At 38.1% G+C, this 11,301-nt stretch overlaps 1 protein-coding gene across 1 annotated transcript; it reads right to left on the reverse strand.

Annotated features, from left to right (window-relative positions):
* Positions 1–384: 384 nt before the first annotated feature.
* ddx4 (DEAD (Asp-Glu-Ala-Asp) box polypeptide 4) lies at positions 385–11,095 on the reverse strand. Its single transcript, XM_066651460.1, has 24 exons — positions 10,989–11,095; positions 10,245–10,288; positions 9,346–9,373; positions 9,038–9,100; positions 8,889–8,951; positions 8,742–8,789; positions 8,641–8,667; positions 8,482–8,550; positions 8,351–8,401; positions 8,241–8,267; positions 8,082–8,150; positions 6,960–7,007; positions 6,783–6,818; positions 6,633–6,677; positions 6,411–6,553; positions 6,128–6,280; positions 5,645–5,799; positions 4,370–4,499; positions 4,010–4,176; positions 3,602–3,747; positions 3,386–3,485; positions 2,573–2,843; positions 2,349–2,456; positions 385–1,000 (listed from the first exon to the last, which is right to left on the reverse strand). The coding sequence occupies exons 2-24, from the start codon at positions 10,266–10,268 to the stop codon at positions 923–925; spliced, it is 2,049 nt and encodes a 682-aa protein (XP_066507557.1). The 5' UTR covers positions 10,269–10,288; positions 10,989–11,095; the 3' UTR covers positions 385–922.
* Between the last annotated feature and the right edge of the window lie 206 nt (positions 11,096–11,301).

Here is an 11,301-nt window from a genome sequence, read left to right on the forward strand (position 1 = left end):
TCAGAGTAATAACGCCCTCAGTTCAGATTCACTCAGGGCGATAACACCCATCCACCCCTCAATTTTCATAAGTGATGAAACCCAGTCGGGGGGGGGGGGTAGATCAACAGTGACCAACGCTTGTGTTTGAACCAACACAGATGTCCCATTCCATTCATATTCGTACTTTATATAACCAAATTAAGCATTTATTCAACGCAACCCGGGATATCTTGCTATACAGATTTGTAGGCAACGTTATTCAGAAAAATCCAATTAATGTTGATTTAAAAATGGCTGCCAATCAGAAACTCGTTAGGTAGAACCATTCATGCAAAAACACTGCACTTGCTCTCCTGCTCACTTTACCATAAAAAAAGAATCTTTATGATACTTTGTTGTGTAAATGGACATTTTATTTGACATGGCATATTAGCATAACATCTTTTCTTCAGTCTTCCCAACAATAGCCTAAACTATATGCAACCTGGGAATGCTTGGCACAAAGAACATTTTATTGAGGTGCAAGAGTAGGAGCAAACTTCAGCTACAGGCATTCACAAATAAAAGTACTTTGGGTGTCTGTATATCTACAAAGCAGAACTCCCACTACAAATTCACTCATAATTGTCCAAAGAAAACAAAGGTTCACATGCAAGAACGTCTTTAGAAGCAATTGAACCCAAAATATGGGCCAGAAATCAAACCACTAATATATAAATAACACCCTAGTATTCTTTAATGAATCCAATCTTCAGCTCACCCCAACTCTCCTAATGTATTTTAAGTGCATTAGTTTAAAGCATTATACTCTCCAGCTTTTTGTGCACATTTCAATTTGTAGCCATGAGAATTTTCCCAATAACATAAGAGATAAAATCTGAACGCAGGAATATTTTGCAACAAAGGTAAAACATAAAAAAAAGCCCTGGGGTGTGCGAATCTACTCCCATTCTTCATCATCAGCATTGGAGTTCTGAACAGCTGGTTGTGGAACCTGCTCCTTTTGGAAGGATCCACCCTGTGAGCATACAAACCCAAATTAAAGCAAACAAAGTACCTTTTACCAGAAAAGGGCACACTGAACAGATAAAACACTTTCTCCATAACACACAGATTGGATGTGATTTCAATATAGTCTAACAATTTAACTCAACTCACTGGTTATATGTGGTACGCATACGAAGACATTTTTAAGTAGTACCTAAAGAAATGTAACATTTTCTAAGAACAATCTGTTTTATTAGGAAGAGTCAATTTGACCATCATGGCAAGTAAGACCATTGTATGTGCTGGCATGAACTAGCAGGACATGACATAGCTTTTGGTTGTTGGATGCATGTTAACATTTGCTATCTACAATATTTTTACCTTAATGCACCATTTCTTGTTTAAACACAATGACTGTTATGACCCTATATTGTACCGTTTTATTGTTTGTTTTTCTCTCTCATCTGTCATCTTCCCTGAATCTGATATATTCTGATTGGCTGCAGTAGGTTGTACAGGTAATGGCAGATGGCACTGTTACAGTAGTCTTGTGTATCCTATCAGTCCTCACTGACTTCAAAATCTGTGTATAAAGGCCTTTTTCCCCTCAAATATTGTTGACAAATTTGTCTAAATCTGTGTTAGCGAGGGCAGCACGGTGACACAGCAGATAGTGTCGCAGTCACACAGCTCCGGGGGCCTGGAAGTTGTGGGTTTGATTCCCGCTCCGGGTGACTGTCTGTGAGGAGTGTTCTCCCCGTGTCCGTTTCCTCCCACAGTCCAAAAACACACGTTGGTAGGTGGATTGGTGACTCAAAAAGTGTCCATAGGTGTGAGTGAATGTGTGTGTGTCTGTGTTGTCCTGTGAAGGACTTTTAATCCTTCCTGTTTTAATGCCGTTTAATGAAGGCGCCCCCTCCAGGGTGCATTCCCGCCTTGTGCCCAATGATTCCAAGTAGGCTCTGGACCCACCGCGACCCTGAACTGGATAAGCGCTTACAGATAATGAATGAATGTGTTAGTGAGCACTTCTGCCATTTAGAGTGGCCTTTTAATGTGGCCAGTCAAAGGCACACCTGTGCAATAATTATGCTCTCTAATCAGCATCTTGATATGCCACACTTGAGGTGGATGGATTACCTCGGCAAAGGAGAAGGGCTCACTAACACAGATTTAGACAAATTTGTCAACAATGTTTGAGAGAAAAAGGGTACATGGAAAAAGTCTTAGATATTTCAAGTCTGCTCATGACAAATTGGAGCAAAAACAAATGTGTTGTGTTTATATTTTTGTTCACTATATATAAAAGGAGTAGAATAAAATGCTGATATAGAGGAAGGAAATTTTGATCAACATGTCTTGCGACAAAGGGTCCATACCTTACGAGTGTCTGTAGAGGCAAACACCTTCCCACGTGGGTTATGCCCTGTTGTGCCATGTGCACTGAATGCAATTTCCTCCAACCATGAAGGAACTTCCTGCTGGGCCTTGGGTAACACCACAACAGTTGAGTTCAAGCAGGCAGAGAAAAGGAAATACAGATTATAAAACCTAATATATTAGATTTTAATGCAAAATTGTGGTAGTAAATATAATCACAAACCCCTGCAAGGACTTTGACCAGAGATCGAGCCAAGGTAGTATCAGATTCAGGGTTAAAGAAAGATACTGCTCTTCCTGTGTTTCCACAGCGCCCTGTCCTCCCGATGCGGTGGACATACTCATCAATGCTGCTAGGCAAATCAAAGTTTACAACATGCTGGACATGCTCAATGTCCAGTCCTCTTGCAGCGACAGAAGTAGCCACCAGCACAGGGCACTGGCCAGTGCGAAAATCACTGAGCGCTTTCTCTCGCTCTCGCTGTTCCCGGTCACTGCAGACACAAATTTATTTATAAGCTTAACTACCATAATGACCAAGTAATTAAAAGCAATGACAGGTTTTATTTTTTATTCTGTGAAAGGTCTATTTCTACCTCACAAATGAAATATATTTTCAATTGTGGAAACCAAAAGTTATTTTTATTGCCAATGGAATCTGTACTGATTTACTTCAATATGTTGGTGGCAAAAACAAAAATTGTTTTTGTGAGAGGTAAATTAGACCAGTTGTAGGTATTCAAGACCACATTTGAAAGTACCTGAAAGAAACCCATCTGAGGTACACTTACTTTGCTTTAATTACAAATACTGACATCTAACCTATTAATTTTTCACAACTACAGATGTGCACAGGCGAAACTGATTGCTGATGGCTGTTTTGGGCAGGCAGAGAATGAAACAAATAAGCCATCAACTACAGCGCTCTGGAATAACTTTTTTATGCTCCTTAAAAGTTGGTACAGGGTTGTTGCCAGTTCCCAGACACTGCATCCTCTTGCTCTAAATTTTAAACTTTGGCAATCCTTTTACCTACCCATGAATGCTTGTAGTTGGCACCTTCTCCTGGCACAAAAACGTTGCAATGAAATCAGCACTTCTTTTGGTTTCCACAAAAACCATTGTTCTTTCTGTTCCTGTGGTGGCAATAGAAAAATATTATATAATAGTCTGTTAACAGAGTTTAAATTTGCATGTGTGGAACTTGTGTGTGCGCCCCCATATTCTCCCCCGACCCACCCCCTCCAAGTACCTGTGGTCTTCAGCAAGTCCAGTAATTGCTCCCTCTTCAAGTACTGATCCACCTGGATAATCTGCTGCTCCACATCACTGCAAGCTCCTCCAACCACTCCCACAGCAAGGAACAGATAGTCTACCTTTAGGAAATCAGCTGCCAGCCTAACAAACATTAGGAAGGGTATGCAGTATTTGATAACATCCACAAAGCAGTTGTTGTAAATTAATTTTGAAATTAGGTATTTATTCAAAAAACTAAAATACAGATCAAGACCACCATGAATACTCCAATTAAAATATGATACTAAACTTGAAAGTTTACTTATTCTGTCCAACACTTCTGGAGTTAATGTTAATCAGACTATTTTCTATAACACATTCCCAGATCTAAAACCTAATTCACCAGAATACATTTGTAACAAACCTTTGAATATCCTCTGGATATGTTGCACTGAACATGAGCGTTTGCCTCTTTTCTTTAGCTGGGATGCCAGGAGAGCTCACCAGCTTTCGCATGTCTGGCTCAAAACCCATATCAAGCATTCGGTCAGCTTCATCCAGGACCAAATAACGAAGTTTACTTAGTCCAACCTAAGCAACACCAACAAACTGACATCAGCATACATCAAACAGAATTTCAAGAACAGTTCCATGTAAAATCTGAATAGAATTACTGGCAGTGCATCAATATTTATCAGTACATGTTTACCCATCATATGCTCACAGATGTCTACACATTAACAGAGTATGCACATTAAGATCTTATAAAAACACACAGACGCACCTTTCCTCGACCAATGATGTCAAGCAACCTTCCAGGGGTACCACACAACACATTACAGCCCTTTAACACCTCTCGAATTGTGTAGCCAGTGTTTATACCTCCATAAACAACAACAGGACGCACACAAGTCCTAGAAGATATTCCAAAATTCACTTGTGTGGCAAAACAGTTTTTAAACAATACTGCATCCCCTGGAGAGGAAGACAGTATAGGAGACATCAATATGAACACAACACCTCCCCCCCCCACCAACAGATTAAAGGACCAATCTGTAATACTGACACCACACGCTTAAAATGAGAATACATTTTCAAAACTGCAGAGAAATCGGTTTGCCTCCTCCCTCTTCTCCCCAGATTCAATGTTCAGCCAGATTGCCAGTTTGAGGCAAACTGAACATACATGAACAAGAGCTGATTTCAAGAACTTTGAATTGTAATAGCTAAAAAGAATGTGCCACAATCAATGTATTTACATAGAAAAGTCGTCATTTCAGTGATATTTCTACCTAAAGAGAGAAAGGGGAAACGAGCAGCCGCTATTTCCCCAGCATTTGCAAGTTCTTACTGTCGAAATCCACCTTAGATACTTCAACTAGACAAGATTACTTATCAATTTCTGTTTCAACATTAGATGTTTGTTTTAGGTGATTTTTTGCTGATTCACACTTTTGTTCCACATTCTTAGTTCCAACTTAAGAGCTGAATACAAAGCACTTAATTTTGAAACTACTGTTATTCCATTTTCAAAAAAAAAAACAAACCATTTGAACATTTCATTAAACATTTACCTATTTAAACAAAAGCCAAAACTGAAAGAGCTGCTGCTCTTTTCCCTGTTTACAAGCCTTTACTGTCTAAATCCACAGAAATACAAGACGACAAGGCTGGTGTTATTTTCCCTTCAATCACAGAATTCTGTTTAAGAAGCATAACCTTGCTTCTTATTCACATATTTTTTTTATTCAAGCATTTAGTTCCAACTTAAATTACCCAGTTTGTGTCTTATCTGCATTACTTTCAAGATTTATAAATAAAATCAGTTTAGAAAGCCATTTCCCATTTCATGTGTTTAAAACACACAACCAAGGGTCATGGTGATTTTTTGGAAGGGCACAAATGCTTATTGGTTTTGGTAAAATCTAACATTAGCCTGTTTCCTTAATCTATTATCACACATCTGGGACATTTTATGACTGAGTACATTACATATCTTACAGATTGCTTCTCACTTCGCAAGAAAACGGAGGAATTTAAAGATGTTTGAGACATGTACCCATATGCAAACTTGCGGGCCTCCAGATAAATCTGATTGATAAGTTCTCTTGTGGGGGCCACAATAAGGGCCTCAGGCTCCTGTATCTCACTGAACTTGCTGGCTGCCACACCATCTGTCATAAGCTGCTGGAGAATGGGAAGGAGAAAGGCAGCCTGAGGAAGAAACATGAACACATTTCAATTTATTTTAGCAGATTTAAGTCTGCTTTCCCCAGGGCCTTCAAATATAAAATAATATATTTGTTTTTGTACAAAATTTTATTTAAATATGTTTATATTGTTTGCATTGTCTTTAAGTGCAAGGTAGTACAATACAGGAATTTTACAAACATTTGAGAATTTTTTGTCAATATCTCACACCCCTAGTGTCAGGTAAAATGTAGTATGAGCTAAACATTTTAATATCTTTTCTGGTATAACAATCATTGATACTGTGTGGGGAATTAACCCTGTCAAGTTTGTATTCTAAGTTGGTGCTCACCGTTTTCCCTGATCCAGTCTGAGCACAAGCCATTAGATCTCTTCCAGCAGTTATTATGGGAATACCATGTTTTTGAACTGGAGTTGGCTTCACATAACCAGACTTGCTGACATTTTTACTGAGTGTCTCACAAAGACCTGCTTCTTCAAAAGTCTAAGGGGAAAGAACAAAATAATTTAGCGTTTTTAAAAGTAGTTAAAAAGAAAACGACTGACCGCTCCTATTTCGTCACCCCGATAACATTTTTATTAATTAAAAATCCAAATAGTTACAAATAGCTTACCATGATTGCCTTAGGAGGATTGCTTCCACTGACATCCACAAGGATATCATCATACTTGTTAAAATTGATGCCAGTCTCATAGTGGGCAAAAATAGAGCTCTCCTCTTCTGGTGGTGGTGGTGGTACATAGCTGACCTTGGGCCCTGTTGGCCAAACGACATATTAGGCCTCCATGTTCTTACAATATCTCTTACAGAAACTTATAATGGAGTAACATCTTACCTGGGTTTCCACCTTCGCCTTTAATCTCTTCATCTGCTGCTGGGCCTGATCAATAAAGTTTAAAAAAAGGAAGAATAAATGTGAAATGGCAGCTTCCTTTACTTTCTAAATTTAAAAAAAAAAAAAAAAAAGTTAAATATGTGAACATACCCTTAGAAAACACCTCTTCATCCCCTCCCCTATAACCTAAAATGAACAACAAAGACAGGGAATCACATGCCTTTATAAAAATACATTATGTTCCACAAAATTTTAAGTATGATGCATGTTTTTTGGGGATAAATATGAATAATTTTATTTATGGAACAAACGATTTGTAATAATTACCTCCACCCCTTCCAGCACCTCGTCCACTTTCCCCATCCACTCCTCCACCTAAAATCAACAGACAACTGTGACACTAAAAAAAGAATATAGACCTGAAATAACATTAGGCAATATGAGGATAAGCAAATTAAAGACTGTCCATCATTAAAAACAAATATTCATTCATTACAGGGGAAGAAGGGTTGGGGAAAAGGGAGAAGATTTCGATCTAGTAATGATACTCTGCTTTTTTAGGACAAAAACTTCAGGCTGTGGTTACAGGGAGTTGGACGTGGCTCATTGGAATTCACTAAAAAATCTGCCTATGTCAATATTTGCCGTCTACTGTACACGCAACTCTACTTTACATATTAATCATTTGGACAGGCATCCCAATAAAGATATTTTTAAATTTCTGGAGTTGTAATGGGTATAAATAGCATATTCTGTGGTTTATTTTTTACTGTTTCCATCATAGAAATTTAGTCTTCATGTTCCTGAAAAGTTAGCTTTTTGGGATGTACGTTTTTAATCCAACAGCGACTACATACATACGTGTGTGTGTGTGTAATATAGCGCAAACACCCCACCTGTTGTTGACCATGCACTTTGCCACGTAGGCTATTTACACAAAGCAGGCAAAACCAAGAAGGGGGGGAAAAAAATAAATAAAAAAATCTAACAATGCTTTGACTCAAATGGAATACTGCCAACCATTATGTGTGCACAGTATCCACTTCTACCGGCAGAAAACAGGCAGCTGCTGTTAAATGGTCTGTGTAAACTTTCAGTTCAATGCCAAATACTACAATAAATTATGTTTTTTTTCTCTCCATATCTGCTCATCGTTTGGAAAAACTGCCCCCTGGGATTCACATTTTGAGGTGGAGAAATGAAAAACCCAAGAAAAAGGAATGAAGTCAACATCCACTTTTAAATTACCAAATGAAAAATATCAATTACGTTTTACTCTCATTTTAAGATTCTTTTTTTTATTTGGCCTTATTGTCAGGAATTTGGAACTGATAAAAAAGTGTGAAAGTGTGAGTAGACAATGACTTTGGAAGAGACATTTAAGGCCCTAAATTAATGTTAATAAAATAAGTGAACTCTGCTATCTTTTGTAGTTTTACATTAACTAACCCTGTCGGAAATTTCCACGACCTCCTCTGCCCCCACGACCTCCACTGCCTCCAAAATCACTTCTGAAACCTGCAATAAACATACAGATTTTCAGCCTCTAAACACAGCACTGTGTTTAAAAACTAAAAGTGCCTTTGTTAAAGTGCTGAAGACAGTTACCTTCATGAGTGCCATTTTCATCACTCTCTGTAGAAAGGGGGGGAGGGAGAGAATGTTAATTCAGAAAGACGATGAACTAAAAATCATCAATTAATGAAAAATCCACACACCAGTTTTGAAGGAATTCCTAAATCCTCCATGACCTCTCGATCCTCTACTCCCTGTGGAAAATAAATTTAATTAAACGTATTGAGACCTGAGACAGAATGCAACTAACACATTATTCTGCATAAGCACTTGCCTCTACCACCCCGTCCCCTGAATCCATCACTATCTCCACCAGTAGAGTTCCAGGAGCTGCCCCCATCACCTACAGTAAGAGAAGATTTTCGACACCCTAAGCATGGCAGTCAGGTCAGCAGAGTATTACATATAGGGCTGTACTATATTTCATACCAACCTTTGTTGCTTCCATCGTCATCAGTTCCTGTATATAAAGACAATACAGAATTATTTTATGACAATATGCTCAAGTTGTATTTTAGTTTACCTGAACTGTACCTGAATTAAACATCTGAAAGTCTCCACCACCTCTTCTAGAGCCCCGACCTGATAAGAAAACATTTTAGATTATTTCAAACAGGACCAAATATCAGTCACATATCCTAAATATAGAAAAGGCTTTAAAAGGAAAAAAACGCTTGCTACCTCTGCTGCCTCCTCTGAGCCCAAAATCACCACCGCCATTTTTCCAAGAGCTTACTTCATTTCCTAAAATACATCACTAATTTCAGACCCTCAAACACATGGCCAACAACACTCTTGCACGACTTTGAGTTATTCTTTCAATATCCTACCATTGTTACTGCTTTTGAAGCTGTTTTGTAGATCATCACTTTTCCATGACCTTCCAGCATTACCTAGATTTAAAATTAATTAATTTTTCATTTTTAAAAATCCTGTTTTAAATATCTTGTTAACAATTGTTGCAATTCCACTGAGCTTTATATACACAAAGAAGCTATATTTAAAATAAAACTACAACAATTTCTTAGTCTAAACACTAAAGGATGGTTTCACAGTCAGGGATTAGGCCTAGTCCTGGCCTACACAGCAGTTTGAACTGTGATTTTTAGATAGTGACAGTACAGTGATCTGAATTTACCAAAACTTGACTTGTTCACAACAGGGCTCTGTGGAAAAAGATGTATAAAAATAAACAAACATTTAGTACACAGAATAACATGACACTAAAAATCGTGAAATAAATTATAACCTGCAGTCTATTTTTATGGCACCCAAATAGATAAATACCAATACCTCCTCATATCTTTAATTGCAGATGTGTACAGAATTGTTTCAGTTGGTTATTTACACACCACAACACATGAAAATAATAATTTATGTAGTTTGTCTAAAGTTGAATTGGACTTGTAGAAGAAATAGGAAGGTAATATAACAGTATATTTGTAATATTCTTGCGTACATTTATGCTTATAACTCCAGTAAGCTAGAATAAAACTAAATAAGCAAGTTTAGACCCCAACTCTGACTGGCCACAATATCTGGTTTTATGTCAGAACATTGAAGAAACCTGTATAAAAAAATTTGCACATGACTGAGTTCTTATAACTACCTATATTATGGAAAATCCCAATATTTTATGGATCATAAAAAAATACTACTGTTAAATTAAACTAAACGAAGTGATAGTGCACTTTTACTTTAGAATTCACAAGGAACGCAAAGCCATATGAACTAAAGTGAACAGGAAGAATATTCCAGACTTTCCCCAATTTAAAATCAGGAACAGCGTACCGACCAAAGGATTCGGTTCATGTTTGTTCACTGTATTCTGGACTTAAGAACGTTATCACTATATTCATGCATTTGTTCATAACTAACGATAAATTAGTTACGTTTAGCTCCTTGCATAAAAACCTAACCCTGTCTTAATAACCAATGCGCTTAGAGTCTCTTCACAGGAATCCCGTATTCACAAGCTCGGCTTCAGGATAATACACATATTTTAATGGATTCACACAACATTCACGCGTTTATTACCTGTTCCTCTTCCCAGTCGTCCATAACTCTTCACGGGTGACGAGCTACAAAAAAAAACAGAATTCAACTTAAAATACGTGCAGTGTAAATCTTAGCAACTCATTATCAGCTTGGGTTTCATATTTAGCGTTAATCTTCAACTTGAACCAGTCATTTATAAAATCTTTAGACGTTTTTCAATCCGTTTTATTTCTTCAAGATGCCCAGCTTCACTGATAAAAGCAGGTTAAACCGCGTTTTTTAACTTACCGATCACCTGTGGTTAAAATCTTTCTTACACCCAATTTTTAAAATATATGCATTTTTAATAGCACTAGGTGAAAACTGGATAAGGCTGTACGAAGCATCGTTCTAATATGTGCTTATACACATCAAATGGTGGCGCATAGAGCCGGTTGCGTTCTGGCGCCCAGTCTAAACAGAAAATGGCGGATAAAAACCCATTTCAGTTTCCCGAATTTAGCTAATGTATTGTCGCGTGAACACTGTGCCTGCTATTATACTGTGTCTGCTATTTAAACTTTGCCAATGATATTAGACACACAAACACCAGCCTCAACGACGCTAAAAAAAATAAATTATCTAGATAGCTAGCGTTACGTTAAAATTCACCAACTAGGCGAAGACACTTCGACATTTAATGGAGCAAAAGTCTCCGTTTTAAAAATGGAAAAAGATATCCAGCAAAAGTTAAGCCATTCTCGCCTTACATTCATTTCAATGTTTTTTTACACATAAACGTACATTTATTTTAAAACTTTATCGTTGACGCTCAAGAAAAAGCCCTGCTATCCCGCCGGTGAAGAGCTGATCGACAGAAAGAAAGAAAATAGGTAGCTAGCGAGAGATCGTTTAAGAGGAGGGGAGGGGGCGATGGGGAGAGAGAGGGTGGGGGGAGATGGGTAGAGAGGGAGGGGCGATGGGGGAGAGAGGGGGGCGATGGAGAGAGAGAGGTTGGGGTGAGATAGAGGGTGGGGGGAGATGGGGAGAGAGGGAGGGACGATTGGGGAGAGCGGGAGGGACTATGAGAGAGGGAGAGGGGGGGGGGTGATGGAGG

This window comes from Hoplias malabaricus, chromosome 18 (genome assembly GCF_029633855.1).
Source record: "Hoplias malabaricus isolate fHopMal1 chromosome 18, fHopMal1.hap1, whole genome shotgun sequence".
Lineage (NCBI taxonomy): Eukaryota > Metazoa > Chordata > Actinopteri > Characiformes > Erythrinidae > Hoplias > Hoplias malabaricus.

Coding starts and splice junctions, on each gene's coding strand:
- ddx4 (XM_066651460.1), bottom strand. CDS start 10,268: ATGGACGACTGGGAAGAGGAACAG. Junction 8,151..8,240: donor TGAAAATGGCACTCATGAAG/GTAACTGTCTTC, acceptor TGTTTATTGCAG/GTTTCAGAAGTGATTTTGGA. Junction 6,678..6,782: donor TGAAGAGGTGTTTTCTAAGG/GTATGTTCACAT, acceptor TTTATTGATCAG/GCCCAGCAGCAGATGAAGAG.